The 13,627-nt window shown below is 51.3% G+C and overlaps 6 protein-coding genes across 6 annotated transcripts; 2 read left to right on the top strand and 4 right to left on the bottom strand.

Moving 5' to 3' along the window:
• Positions 1-429: 429 nt before the first annotated feature.
• On the top strand, positions 430-1,350 carry JCM6883_003022 (uncharacterized protein; the record flags this gene model as incomplete). Its single annotated transcript, XM_076633740.1, has 5 exons — positions 430-467; positions 532-603; positions 671-769; positions 838-1,082; positions 1,157-1,350. 5 exons carry the CDS (start codon positions 430-432, stop codon positions 1,348-1,350), a joined length of 648 nt encoding a protein of 215 aa, XP_076486318.1.
• A 264-nt stretch (positions 1,351-1,614) lies between these two features.
• Positions 1,615-2,981, bottom strand: JCM6883_003021 (uncharacterized protein; the record flags this gene model as incomplete). Its single annotated transcript, XM_076633739.1, has 7 exons — positions 1,615-1,812; positions 1,878-1,897; positions 1,959-2,161; positions 2,232-2,437; positions 2,514-2,615; positions 2,673-2,827; positions 2,897-2,981. 7 exons carry the CDS (start codon positions 2,979-2,981, stop codon positions 1,615-1,617), a joined length of 969 nt encoding a protein of 322 aa, XP_076486317.1.
• Positions 2,982-3,068: 87 nt separating this feature from the next.
• On the top strand, positions 3,069-4,402 carry JCM6883_003020 (isopenicillin N synthase family dioxygenase; the record flags this gene model as incomplete). The annotated part of the gene is made up of 6 exons (XM_076633738.1): positions 3,069-3,225; positions 3,293-3,342; positions 3,418-3,455; positions 3,529-4,045; positions 4,108-4,231; positions 4,299-4,402. The coding sequence occupies 6 exons, from the start codon at positions 3,069-3,071 to the stop codon at positions 4,400-4,402; spliced, it is 990 nt and encodes a 329-aa protein (XP_076486316.1).
• Positions 4,403-4,603: 201 nt separating this feature from the next.
• On the bottom strand, positions 4,604-6,755 carry JCM6883_003019 (uncharacterized protein; the record flags this gene model as incomplete). The annotated part of the gene is made up of 3 exons (XM_076633737.1): positions 4,604-5,374; positions 5,437-6,096; positions 6,240-6,755. The coding sequence occupies 3 exons, from the start codon at positions 6,753-6,755 to the stop codon at positions 4,604-4,606; spliced, it is 1,947 nt and encodes a 648-aa protein (XP_076486315.1).
• Positions 6,756-7,399: 644 nt separating this feature from the next.
• On the bottom strand, positions 7,400-10,684 carry JCM6883_003018 (uncharacterized protein; the record flags this gene model as incomplete). Its single annotated transcript, XM_076633736.1, has 4 exons — positions 7,400-7,750; positions 7,821-9,657; positions 9,725-9,830; positions 9,895-10,684. The coding sequence occupies 4 exons, from the start codon at positions 10,682-10,684 to the stop codon at positions 7,400-7,402; spliced, it is 3,084 nt and encodes a 1,027-aa protein (XP_076486314.1).
• A 671-nt stretch (positions 10,685-11,355) lies between these two features.
• Positions 11,356-13,553, bottom strand: SLU7 (mRNA splicing protein SLU7; the record flags this gene model as incomplete). Its single annotated transcript, XM_076633735.1, has 9 exons — positions 11,356-11,435; positions 11,497-11,748; positions 11,813-11,917; positions 11,986-12,334; positions 12,398-13,036; positions 13,098-13,234; positions 13,304-13,398; positions 13,465-13,486; positions 13,547-13,553. 9 exons carry the CDS (start codon positions 13,551-13,553, stop codon positions 11,356-11,358), a joined length of 1,686 nt encoding a protein of 561 aa, XP_076486313.1.
• Between the last annotated feature and the right edge of the window lie 74 nt (positions 13,554-13,627).

Raw genomic sequence — 13,627 nt, 5'->3', positions numbered from 1 at the left:
CAGCGAAGTTGCAGGATCCTGGAAGCGAATCTGTAGAGGTCTTTTGACTTGCGAAAGCTTGGGTGAACTTTTCCACGGTTTACCTCGACTGCCTTGCGAACTCTCTTGAAGTATGGCTGGCTCGTGAGCTCCTTCTGGTGTCCTTCGCCTTGGCTTACAGTAACTCTCTTCTCTCTTCCTTCTGACCTTGCGAAGGATGAAAAAAGCTTCCTTTACTCTCCTTTTCATGCTTTGACCAGCTTGACCCAAAACAGGAATTGATCGGGAGAATTGGAGCTGGAGAACCGCCAAGCCTAGAAGGGGATTTTGCGGAGTTTGAACCCAAAATAAATAAAAAAGTCGCGAAGGAACTTTTGGGACCATCCTCGCTTCCTTCCTCCTCTTTTCCTCTCCCTAACGACACACACGACACACAGCAGCTCGTACAAGATGTCTCCCGCTAACGTTCAATTCCTCAGGATTCCTCGGTGAGTCACTCTAGCTTCCTCTCCTCACTTCGACTAGTCTCTAACCCGGTACTTTCCCAACCAGCTACTTCTTCTTCTTGACGACTGTTTCTCTCTGTATCGCTACGATCGGTCTCGCGGCTTGGAGTCTGAAAGAGTAAGTTCCCTCCTTCCCGCTCTTGAAGGAATTTTTCGCTGATGTTGGTCGAAAATCCAATGACCAGCTCGCAAGACAAGGAAGACCTCGTTGCACACACCCTCAGAGGCGCAAAGCTTCACGTTCACGACATCATCTCGGTTGGAGGTGCTGTCGTAGCTGCATCGTGAGTTCCCTTCAATTCGTTCTAAGTCATTCTCGAGACTTTTCCTGACATCCTTGCCTCGTTTCCAGCGCTGTCTCTGCTCTACTCTGCCTCGGACTCCTCGCCTACACCCTCTTCTCCCCAAACCGTGTCGAAACCCTCACCTCAATACGAGTTAAAGAAGGACTTTTCGCTTTCGCCGCTATTTTCCTTTTTGCAACCCTCGTCCCTTCGACCGTCTTCGCGGCGCAACGAAGTGGTCATATCACTGCCCCTGGAATCCCTGCGGCTGTCATTGATCGACTCGTTGCCGCGAGTGGTCTCTCTTTAGCTTGTACGTTTCGTCTCTCTTCTTGCTCGCAGGTCCGTTTGAACTGACATTCAATCGTTCTCGTTCTTGAATGATAGACAAGCACCAACGTCCTGTTCTCTCCTTCGTCATCGTCGGCTGGATCGCCTTCCTCTCAACCTTGATTTCCCTCATTCTCGTCTCCCTCGCCGCTCGCAAAGCTAAGAAGCATCACTCGATCCACGGCTCCCACTCTCCCGAAGCTCGCGAAGAGATGACCGCGGCTTCGACCGCCCCTGCTTCGACTGCTTAGAGTCAGACTCTTCTTCCAGCTGGTCCCTCTATCGTTCTATCGTTTTTATCTACCCTAATTGCTTGTCGCTTCTTCGTTAATTATCCGCATTGAGCATCATACCGTTACTACTCCCTCCTCTAATCTCTGCACTTACTGTCAGTCTTGCATACCTCGTACCCAAATCGACGCAAAGCATTCTTGTCACTCTCGTTTCTCTCCACGAACTTTGATCCGAGAGTACCAGCCTCTCGTTACAAACCCCAACACAACGTCTACTGAATCCTACGTCGCCTTCGAGAGACCTTCATACAATTTATGGTTTGTCCCCAGTGCATAAGTGAACGTTTTCCTCGAGTAGTAAGTCCCAAGATCGGAAGGAGAACCTTCGGACTCTTCTAGTTCGAGGGTGTCGATCACGTCGTCGAGGAGATGGGCTTGTCCGACTGTGATTCCGCTGAAACTTTCATAGCTGACGTGAACCTGGATTGAATGTCGGGAGGTGAGCTTAGCTGCGATTCATCGAGAGAAGATGGAGAGGAGCTTACAACGTGGACGTGGAAGTGATCTATTTCGAAGGGGAGGTCAGTGTCGGTGCAAGGGGAAGAGATGGAGAGAGAAAGACGCACAATAAGTAGGTTGATAATGAACGAAGAACCTCAATTCTCCTTTGTCAATTCCATATTTCTCGATCGCGGCCTTTTCAGAAGCTTGACGAATATTTCGGAGTAGAGGAAGATGGGCAGGGGTGAGATCGCGGAGGGAACGAATCGAACGATCTTGGGTTAGGACGAGGAGGTAAAGAGAAGTCATGGTTTTTTGATCCCATTTCCTGTTAAATGACAGCAAGTCGCCTCAATTGATCCTCACGTGTGAAAAGAGTGAAGAAGGAGTCGACGTACAGATCGGGAGTGAGAACGAAACCATTCTTAGGATCATCGTCTCGGAAAAGAACGTTTTCAGCTTCAGCCGTTCCTTCAAGGATACCGTAGACCCATTTGATCGTCGCAGGAGGGATACTGTTGATGTAAGGTTCGACGACCGACTTGTAGAGTTGAGGAGTTTCACGAACGAGTCGATATTCTTGCGTGCTGTATTTCAGGATGTGCTGCGAGTTGAGCAAGCGAGATGCAGTCAATAGGCATTGTTGCTTGCCTAAGTCACTCCACGGCGATACAACTTACCTTCTCGGTAGCTGGACAAATCGAGGTGATTTGTACGTCTGCAGTTGATCGACCGGGAGCGAACCAAGCGAGCGAAGTCGAATAGATATCATTCGACGTTTTCTGCAACAGCTTCCACCGATCAGCCTTGCTCCAGTGAGACTGAGGAATGTTACTGACCATTTGTAGGCGACTCCAAGCTTCTGGGGAGGTGAGAGCGACAGCTTCTCCAGGTTCGTAAGGCGTTTTCTCAATCTTGATGATAGCAGGTGACTTCTCTTGACTTCCCTCGGGTACCGCAGAGCCTAAAAGGTACACTACGAGCGCTCTCGCATCTGTGGAGGGACTCGAGGTGAGGGAATGTGCGGAGGGAGATCAAGGGAAAGAACGAGGCGAGATCTCACCTTCACTGAGTGTGCGCTCGTATTCAAAGGTCTTGAGGAGGTTTGCGGCGTTACTGAAGCTTGCTGTCGAGTTTGAAGGTGCCATGTCGTTGTTCAAGAGGAAAGAGTTGAATCACGCATCTCTCTCTGCTTTCTACCTCTCACCAGCTCCACCTTCGCTTCTCACCTATCTATGGGACGATCAACAGTACAAGTGATCGACCTCTCGCAGTGTACAACGCCAGAATCGCTCGCTTCTGCTGTCAGCTCTTCCTTATCTTCGGCCGGGTTCCTCTTCATTCGCGGACACGGATTGGAGCGACAGGTAGACGAGCTGTTCGAGATCTCTGGTACGTACGAAGCTCTCGACCGCGTAAGGATTTGGCCAGCACTCACGCAGCAGAACGTGATTCTCAGAGAACTTCTTCGCAAACGAGACGGAGGAAGAGAAGCGTAGGGCGGCTTACGTGAGTGCAGGGCAACCGAGATACTTCCCAGAGTACGGTGGAGTCTCGATGACTGACGCTTAAAGTGTCTGAAAGGCGGACAACAAAGGCTACACTCGTATTTCGCAAGAAACGTTCGTTCTCTCTCCTATCGTCTCTTGCCGGCGTATTACGGCTGACTCTTGACCCGACTCGTCTACCGATCAGTCTGGATCCGACGAACCCAGCTCCCGATCTGAAAGAAGGTTTCAACATTGGATTCATTTCCGACGAAACTCCTCCTCAACCTTCACACCCTCTCCCTTCCCTCCTACACCAGCATGTCGAGAAGCTACAGCAATTCCAACATGCATGTTTCTCTATCTGTCAACGTCTACTCGAGGCTATCGCCATCTCGCTCGATTTGGAACCGACATTCTTCACGAATCGACATCACGAAGGAACTGACTCAGCTAGCATTCTCCGACTGTTACACTACATCGAGATCAGTCCTGGCCAAAAGGTCGACCCGAATCGAGCTGGTGCGCATTCGGACTATGGATCGTTGACGCTGTTGTTTCAAAGGGCGGCGGGAGGAGAAGGATTGCAAATCTTGCCCTCGACGGAAAGCCTTGACGATGGACAATGGCAAGATGTTGGAGTCGTCGAGAACGCTATGCTTGTCAACATCGGAGACGCGCTGGAACTCTGGACCGGCGCGAAATACAAGTCGACACTTCATCGAGTAAGTTTTTCGTTCAAACCGTCGAAAAGTCGAAACGTTGACATTCCTTTTCCCCTGTACAGGTCGTTCTTCCAATTCCTCTACCGGCTGAGGGTATTCCCGAGCGGTTCTCGATAGCCTACTTCAATCAGCCCTCGCCTCAGGCTTCGCTCAAGACCGTCGTGCCCGTCTCTTCAATCTCAGCTAGTCAGTTCAGCGATCTCTACGCAGATTCTCGTGATAGTGCTGACGTGAATCCTCGCTCGACCGACAGATGATCTGGCAAGGATGGAACGCAAAGGTGTCAAGCCAGGAACTGAATTGACCGCGAACGAACACCTCAAAGCTCGTCTCGCGAGCACTTACAAACTCTCCTAGATCTGATCGGTTGGTGTCGTACTATAATGTCGGGGTTAGAATGATGTGGGTTGTTGTAACTAGGAAGTCGATCTCTCAATCACGCTGCAAAGCTCGCTCTCAACGCGACGAGAGTCGAGGGTGCACGACAAATCAAGTTCTCGTAGCAGACAGTCAGCTGTACATCCAACCTTGCGTCCCTGACTACCCTGGTCCCAGTCATTAGTCCACCTCGATCGGGTCGTCCTCCAATTCTGCCTCCTCCTCCTCCCCTCTCGCGCTCGATCCTACTCCATTCTTCTTCTTCCTGTCCTCGACTTGCAGGATCTTTCCGACTGCGCTAGCTTTCGCGATCGGGTTCCAACTCTCTTTCCCTCTTCGCTTCGAACCAGTTCGATTACTGATGACTCCGTTCTCGGTTCCGTTTTCCGTATGTATTCCATGAGCGTCGACAGAATTCCTGGCCGACGAAGGTGGGATAGTGGGAACGTATTCAGAAATCGGAACGTGAGCCGAGTTCAATGCATGAGTGAAATCTACGGTTCTCGAGTCGCGGTCGGGAGACATTGAAACGATATCATCGCTATTGAGCGGGGAGAATTCGACTACCGATTCAGCAATGACGGCCAACTTGTTGTCTTCCGTTGGAGCCGTTTCGAGGAACATCGTTTGACGAGTCGGAGGAGCATTCTCGTCGTTGGGCGCGAACGGTAAAGACCCGGAAGAAGAAGAGGAAATCGAAGGAATGAGGACTTGGAAAGGGTCGGCGGGACTGTCGAAAAGTAGAGGAGAATTGATCGGAGTTGAACGGAGAAGGGAGGAGGGCAAAGCTCGACGAGGGAAAGGTGCTGGAGAAGGGGTCTTGAAAGAAGTCAAATTTCTCGAGTCGTGAGTAGTCTGCGAGTGATGAGAGCGTCGAGACTTCGGTTCGTGTCGGGTAGGGGAGGAAAGCTCTCGTTCGAACAACCTCTTGCTGGCGTCGAGACGATTCTTCTGTGCGGGGAAGAGGAAGTCAGAGGGTTCAAGGCGGCGTTACGAGCGCTCCCTCATCTTACCCTAGCTCGCTCCGAAGGCGTCCGCATCACTGGCTTACGAGGCTTTCGCCAGAGTTGCGCAGAATCTGAATCCGAGACAGAAGCAATAGAATCGACTTGCATACTCCAGAGGTTCGACCGCGTCGGAGTCGATGAGACGATTCCAGCGTCTTCGGAGCGAGTTCGAGTGAGGCCGAGCGAAAACGGAGCAGCAGAAGGCATCGACGAGCGAGGTTTCGACATCATAAACTGTGAAGGAGAGCGAAGACGAGCAGCTTCTTCGAAGCGAGGGACCGGGTTCTGAGAAGTCTCTTGATCTTGCGGCGGTGTCTCGTAATCGTTCGATGGCAGAGGTTGGACTTGCGAGAAGTGGTTCGAGGAGGAAGCGGGAGCGATCAGAGGGGAGGGAGAGTCGGAGAATTGTCTAGTGTAGAGGTTCGGCTCGAAGATGGAAGATTGATCGAACGATTTGGCGAAAGGAGAGCTCTCGCTATTCGGTTGCTTTGAAACGTTCTTCCAGATCGGATCAGCGATGTCGAGAGGGCGGAGGGTCGGACTGTTGAGATCTCCTTGATAAAGGGTATCTGATGAGCTGAGAGATTCGATGATGTGTCGAGACTTCGAAGGGAGAAGAGCCAAGGGCTGGTGATCGCGACGGTCTTCGAAGGGTGTAGTAGGTCGCTGCGACGGAGTTGAAAGCTCCCGAGCATGAGCTATTCGGTCGACGAGCCATGCTGGTAGGGGCCTAGGTGGACTTGAATGAAGCTGCTGTAACAGGATCAAAAGATCGACCTTTGAAAAACGGAAGAGAGGAATCAACTTACTGGTTCGAAACTTTCGACCTCTTCAGCGACACGCGGGAGAGCTAGCGAGGGATGTTGGGCAGAGCTGTGATAATCTTCGTGGAAAGATGGCGGAACCGAGGAGAAGGAAGGCGGACCGAATTTTGAGAGCACGTCCTGTTGATGGGTCGACGCACGATGAGAGGGTGGAGTCCTAGTCGTCCAGCTTTGAGGATAGTTCTGTGGTGCTTGACTGAGCGAGGTACCGTCTGAGAGCGATGCGGAGACTTGCGAAGACGAAATCGATCGAGCTGAACTTCGTTTCTGCCTCTTTCGCACCGGTATTCCCTCAATTCCCCTCAACTCATTCCTGAATGATCTCTTCCTCTCTATGTTCTTTCTCTTGATACCTAAACTCTGTCCTGCTCGACCGGGATCGCCAGTTTCGGTTGCCTCGGAGACTTCGGCCATCTCTCTCGTGAGCCTATCCATCCGAGCATTGACGCCGCTGGGTTCGATATGTTTCTGTCTGAACCTCGATTGACTTGAGCCGTTCATTGAGCCAGTTCGAGCTGAGACCGGCAGAGGGTTTGTTTAGCGAGATGAAAGGCAAAATATCGAGGAGACGCACCGTGGGAAGCTTGGCTTCCTCCCCAAGAGCCTCTAAGAGAGTCTGAGTATCCTCTAAGAGGTCGACGATAGCTCATCGAGAGTCGAAAGCCGAAGGGTAGAGATCAACCGTTGAAGGAAGATTCGCCGGCCTGTTTCCCTCTCACCTCGATCGTCCGATCTAAATAGCGGGTATTTCATGCAATACGATTGTGGCTATGATTCCGTTGCAAGCGGAAGCTATCACTTCCGAGGCCGTGCTTGATCCAGAAGGAGTTCGCAGTTGTACGAGGTCCCATTTCAATCGGGAAAAGGGGGATAAAGAGCATAGCTATCAAGAAGAAGTGTGTGCAAGTGAAAGCGACGAAGAAGTTGCGAGATCCTATGTATAAAGAAAGGGAACGAGCGAAGATAATTTTTACGAGAAAAGTTAGAAAGGTTGCGAAAGTGACATGATTTGGAAACGAAGGGGAATCGGAAGAAGTAGAGAAATAGCAACAGGGACGGAAGACACGACTCTGTACAAGGACGTAGAAGAAACTGCTGGTAAAATAACGAAGAGGAAAGGAGAAAATATGTAGTGAATGGGTATCTTATCGGAGTGAAGCTGGGCCGACAGGGTCATCGAGACTGATCGGTCGCTCATCTCCAGTCGTCGTACTCATCTCGGAGAGGGTTCTAGCTGGATAAGGTTGCGCGAGACGACGATGGAGAGCGAGTCGGTTCTTCAGGTTTGAGCGAGGAGGAACTGGAGGATCGCGGGAGGCAATGTTGGTTTCCCGAGGAGCCCATGCGTGAAGAGGAGCGCCGAGAGAGAGGAGGTAGTCGTCGTGAGGGGGAGAAGGAGTGTCGCCAGTCGGGTAACCGGGAATGTCGTCTTCGAGAGGGGGTGTGATGGCCGCGAGAGTAGGATGAGTGTGTTTGGCCAAGTTTGATGCCGTGAGCTGCTCGATGTCAAAACGAAAGGGAGTTAGTATAAAGTGACGAGAGAAAGGAAATGGGAATTGAACTCACATGAGGTCGACCGACTTCATCTCCCGAAGAACTATCGTCAAACTCGATCGGACAGCTTCGTTTCGTCATGATGGGTCGGTGATGAAACGCCTTGCTCGAAAGGATGCGAGGACGTTGCGAAGTGAGGCGACGTTTCTTGGGCGAGGTAGGTTCGTTGAATTCGGTGCGAGAACGTTTCTGAGGATGTTTCATCTTGACGAGGATAGTAAAGAGGTCGGCTGGGATCGTACTCGTCATTCCTGAAACGGCGAGTCGACGAATCGAAGAATCTTGACTGTCTACCGACCATTTCTCCTCTTCTCCCGCGTCGAAGTTTCCGTTTTGCGAATCGTAGTTGAGACCGACGAGTTCGACATCGTCATCGAGATCGATGTTCATGCTAGGAGAGTCCGAGAAGTCTGATCCGGCGTCGGGCGAGTTGTCGAAACCTCCCCCGAGGACGAAAGGCTGGTCGACATCGACTTCGTGGGGAGTCGCCTCCTCTTGAGTCAGGTCCGAACAGAAGTGTCCATTCGCGTAGAAGACGAGCATTCCGGGATCTCTCGGGATCACTAAACGAGAACCATCCAGATCTTCGTCGGCGTATTCGGTTTCGTCGACTGTCTTGTTTCGAAGGAGACGATGGTAGATCTCGGGAGCCTTTCGTAATGACGAGTCTGGGTGTGCGACGAAGGAAAGGGGACGTTGAGGGTTTGAGAGGTGTTGTCGAGCTTGGTTCTGTTTCTGCTTCGGAGGAGACATCTGAGAATCCGCTTCGAGTTGTTGATTCGTCGGTGGACTGAGTCGATCCATTCGCTGAAGGACGGCGGCAGTCGGTCGTTGAGGTCTTGTCATCGTCTTGGTTGGACCAGAATGTGTTCCCCTCGAAGGTGCTTGAGAAGTCGGAGCTGTCGAAGCCGTAGGAGCGATCGAGTTTGCTACTTGACTCGACTTCAGGTTATCGGATGAAGGATCGGTCGAACTGAGACTGTCTTGAGTCGTCGTCGTTGAAGTCACTCCTCCGCTCGAAACTTGAGAGTCGGTTGGTGCAGGGGAGGCGATCTTGACTGCTCGAGGTTGTTGTTGCTTCGTCTGCGTTTGAGGTTCCGATATCGAAGCGTTACGACTTGGCGGAGGTGACGGCTCAGGAGAAGGTCCGGTCCATCGAACTCGTTTCCCATCTTCGCTCACTTCGAGGTTGCTAGAATGGTTTCGAACGGCTTGTTGAACGAAGTTGAGAGTGACTGAATATCGATGAAGTTCCGCCATCGTGCTCGCGAGGTTGAGGTAGACCCAACCGTCTGAGAGGAAATCGTGAGAGAGGAAGTTTGCCATGTATGTCTCGTTGCTTCGGGATCGTTTCGCTGATTCTTCTCGAGGTTCCTCCTCCTTATTCTGTCGTAGAGATCGACGGAAAAGTTGTTCGAGAGAAGTAATGACGGATTTCGCGAGTTGTCGATCTTGTTCAGTGAGAATCGCTGGTGACGGGAGAGAAGGATTCGAGAACGAGCGTGCTGGATCAGAGAACGATTGACGAGTTGGTCGATAGACTCCTGATCCAACGCCACTGAGAGAGAAGGGTTCGACTCCAGAATTACTCGAATCGGCGGCGAGAGGAGGAAGACCTCGAGGACCAGATTTCGACTCGAACGTTTCGGAGTGTTGCGGCGACGGTAAGCTCGCGAAACCTTCTTCCTCTTGTTGTTGAAGACGAGGTGAAATTGGTCGAATTCGAACAGTGGGTCGGGAGGTTTTTGCAGGACGAGGAGGCGACGACGACGACGATGGGAGAGGACCTCGTCCGACGAAATCCCTCACGTATGTTGTGAGAAAGCTCTCCAGCTCGGTTCGTTGATCACTAGAAAGGGAAGGATCAAGTCAAGATTAGTGACGTCGATCGGCAACGAAACGAAAAGAAAACCCACATCGGCAGTCCATCGTAGAAACGAATCTCGAATAATCGACTATCCTTGAGTTCGACGGGTACACCATGAGCCTCGTACCGTCTCAACTTATCCTTGAGCTGACGATCTAAGAATCGGGATCGAGGGTCAGAAGGAAAAGAGAAAAGAAAAGAAAATCAGAGAAAACTCACTCTCGATAGCCAATTCGTCGACGATACCTCTGAAAGTTGCGTCGGCAATTCCTCTCTTACGTTTCTTCGGTGATTTGATCTCCGTCACAGGTGAAACGGAACCGGTTCCAGTCTGAAGGGCGGCGAAGGAGACTCCGAGATCCGTTTCCCTCGTTCCAGCGCTCGTATCTCCTCCACTAGCTGGGTCGATTCGATCGTTCGTGTCAAGTCCGGATACTTGAGGGTTCTCAATGTCTGATTCCGAATGAACGGAGATTCCGAGAGCTCCTAGTCGACGAATTTTTGGAGGAGCGGCGAGACCAGCTCGAGAAAGGGAAGCTCGATACTCGCTCAAAGTTCGTTTCGGCATCGCGACCACCTTTGGTTCGCTCATCTTGACGTCCTCGTTGTCCTCCTCCTCCTCCTGATCGTCGTCTCCCGAGAAGGAAGACATGGAACCGGCAGAAGAAGCTTCGACTTCGGCGCTCGAATGTCGTTGAAGAGTCGAAGGGAAGGGGTACATCTCGTGGTGGGATAGGTGACTTAGTCGAGGTAGTCCTCCTTGTTCGTCACTGTCTTCCCGTGTCGAGATCTGTTCCCCGCTCCCACTTCCACTCGGTTCACGCTCATCGTCGCTTTCGTTTCCCGCTCCACCTGAATCTTCCCTCGAATCACTCCCTGAACTAGATCTGATCACTGGCTTATTTGTTGTTGGTGCTGCTGAAGAAGAATTCGGACAAGTGACGGTTTGTCCTGCTGCAGGAATTGTCGGAGTTGAATCAAGAAGTTTCGGAGACGAAGGAGGCGGCATGAGCTTCCTTCGGTATTTAGAGGTCGTATGCTGAACTTTGCGAGCAGCAAGTAGTGAAGTGAATGGGAGAGAGAAGAAGAGAGTGCAAAGACGTAGGTATGGGGAGCTGATTCAGACATCAGGCTTTTTTGCAGAGGGATCGCTGCAGAAACGAGAAGTTCGAATCGGTTTGCGATCAAAGATCTTTGCTTTTTTTCTTTTCTCTCTCTCCTCCTCTTTTCTTGACTCGACGGGTCGAGAAAGTGGTCGGCCGTGTTTTCATTTCGATGGCCCTCGCTCAACTACGCGCGACACGAGTCACCGAGTGACTTGACGCACACTTTAAATTCCTCGCGAGTCTCACTAGCGGGAAAAGATGAAATCGAGCGATGGAACATGAGAAGGGACTCGATTTGTTCGAGAGGAGAGGACTCTGAAGACTGAGGGGACCCTTGGGCCGCGGGCGTAAGTGAGGTCAAGTCGGATCGGGAGAGAAGCGGAAAAGGCGAGATTAGAACGAGATGCGATAGATAGGCTCGATTCAACGATTCGATTTTATCGCGACTCGAAACACAAAGCTCTCGACTCTCAATTCTCGACTTGGGTCTCGAATCCTGGGAAAGTCGATGGGTCGAGTTCGGATCGATACAGCACACCGAGGAGAAACGAGCTACCAAACATAGTGAACGAGCTTAAAGTGGCAACAATTCGTCCTTTCCCATCTGCAAAAGTGGGTCGTCGAAACGATGTTCGCGATTCTTGCGGTAATTCTCTGCAGTAGCAAAAGAGTCAGCGCTGAATAAGCGAGAGCAGACAGAGAGAGAGGCGCGTACCCATTTCCTTCTCTGTAACTCCCATCGCATCTTTCTCCTCCTCTTCCTTCTTTCTCTTCTTCCTCTCTGCATCTTTCGTCTCGTCGATTCCATCCGCTTTGCGTTTCTTGCGTTCCTCCTCATCTCTCTCTGCCTTGATTTGCATCAAAGATTTGCCGGCGTCGGGATCGGGTTTCGATGAGGAAGATGGAGGAAGAGTGAGAAGTTGACCAGCTTGTTCAGCTTTCGAAGCTTCGATACCAGCTTGACCGGCTATTGATCGCGAAGACTGTCAGTTCGCTCAAGAGTAGTGTCGCGACGAACGGGGAATACGTACCACAATACGATCCTTTGATATGAGAATGACAACAAGCGAAACCCCATTGACCCGTGTTGAGATCGTAGTAAGATCCCCAAATCGATTGATGGTTCCCGGGATACACTATTCAATCAGATTCGAACGTGAGTTCACCCTCGCACTGAAGAACGTTCCGAGCGAAGCGAACTCACCATCTTCGTCGTACTTTGACTTTGCCTTCGCCCTCTCCATTCCCTTGATAACTTTACCCCTCCTATCGTACTCTACATAGTGTTCCGTCTGTCCACTCCTCAACTCCTTCGGTACGCTCTGCAAATATTGCTCTCCTCCGTATTTCTCCAAAATCGACGCGGCACTCTTGTCCTTCAACACGTCCTTCTTCTCGAGGAACTCTTTGTGCATGAGAGCAGCGGCGGTAGGGTTCGATTGAATGTGAACGTCGTGACCGCGTTGTTCGGATTGCCATGCGAACATTTGCAACTTTTGAACTTCGGTCGCTCCTCCCGAATGTCGAGCAAAGTTGTCTCCAACGAAGGTAGCCTGCAAGTCGAGGGATCAACACGTGTAAAAAGCGGGAAGGGAACGAGAGAAAGGAGGACTCACATCTTCTCCAGCTTTCGGCGCTTCCCTCATACTTCTCGTTTTCGGATCGTAGTAGGCGGATTCGGTGTCGAGATTCATCAAGTACTTCGCTGTATCCTCACGAATACGCAAATTCCTAACCGTAACTCGAGTCTTCGTATCGAGTTTTTGTCCCGCAACGTCTGCCGAATCTGCGTATTTATCCTCATCTTCTCCTCCTTCGTTGTCGGATTCGTCACTCGATCCAAACTCGTCCGAATCGTCTTCATCCTGTTGACCTTTCTTGCCCTTCCCTTTCCCTTTCCCTTTCTTCGCCAATTTCTTGACTTCCTTCGATTCTGCCTCTGCCGTTCCTTTATCGATCGCCTCTTCCCTCAACTTCCGTCTCGCCGCTTCGAGCGCCTCGTGTTCCTCCACGACTTGTTTGTGCGTACTCGGATCGTACCCGTCCCATCGATCTCGTTTCGCGTCGTAATCTCCGAATCCTTCTTGTCCGTTCAAACCCTTGGTAGGATCGTGAACGATCTCATCCGCCGCAATATCCTTGTTCGTATATTTCGCTCCTACTTTACGAGGTCGTTCGAGACAGTCCTTCGTTTTGTGAGTCATCGCTCCGCAATTCGTACAAGCTCCAGGTCGATACTTTTTCGCTGCTGGACCCTATTACCTCCAACCGAGTGAGCTCCGGATCTCGCGGGCAGTGAAGAGGAATGAACCGTACTGCTTTGACACCTCTGACGAATCGTTGATCGAGCTTATCGACCGAAGAGTTATACTTCCCCCCAGATTTGTGGTGCTTCAACGAAGGACCTTCATCGGCCGAAGCTTTCAAATACCACGGAGCATTACTCATGAACTCTATATATCATCATTTCCCTTCGTCACTCAGCTACTCTACAGTGAGAGGGAGGAGACAGGAGGACTGACCGGGAATGTGAGGGTTGATGGGTTTTCCCTCCTCATCGTAAGCTGGAGCGGCAGTACCGGCTTTACGAGCTGCTTCGAGATCTTTCGCTTTGCGACTACAATCATTCAAGGGGTTGCAAGTCAGTGGCTACCCGAAGAGAGGGGAGCGGGAGGAGACGGACTATTCCTCGCGGGAGAGTTTGCCTGATCGAGCAAACGGTGGAGCGTGAGTATCTAGTCACCTCAGAGAGCTTATACACTTACCTGACATGACGGGCAGAGTCGAGTGAAGAGAGAGAGATCAAGAGATGAACCTCTCACTCCTCCCATCTCGTACCCACCCGT

The sequence above is a fragment of the Sporobolomyces salmoneus genome (genome assembly GCF_050403485.1).
Source record: "Sporobolomyces salmoneus JCM6883 DNA, S_salmoneus_JCM6883_v1_ctg43, whole genome shotgun sequence".
Classification (NCBI taxonomy): domain Eukaryota; kingdom Fungi; phylum Basidiomycota; class Microbotryomycetes; order Sporidiobolales; family Sporidiobolaceae; genus Sporobolomyces; species Sporobolomyces salmoneus.
Note: the sequence above shows the minus strand (reverse complement) of the source record. Positions and strands in the feature narration are given on the sequence as shown.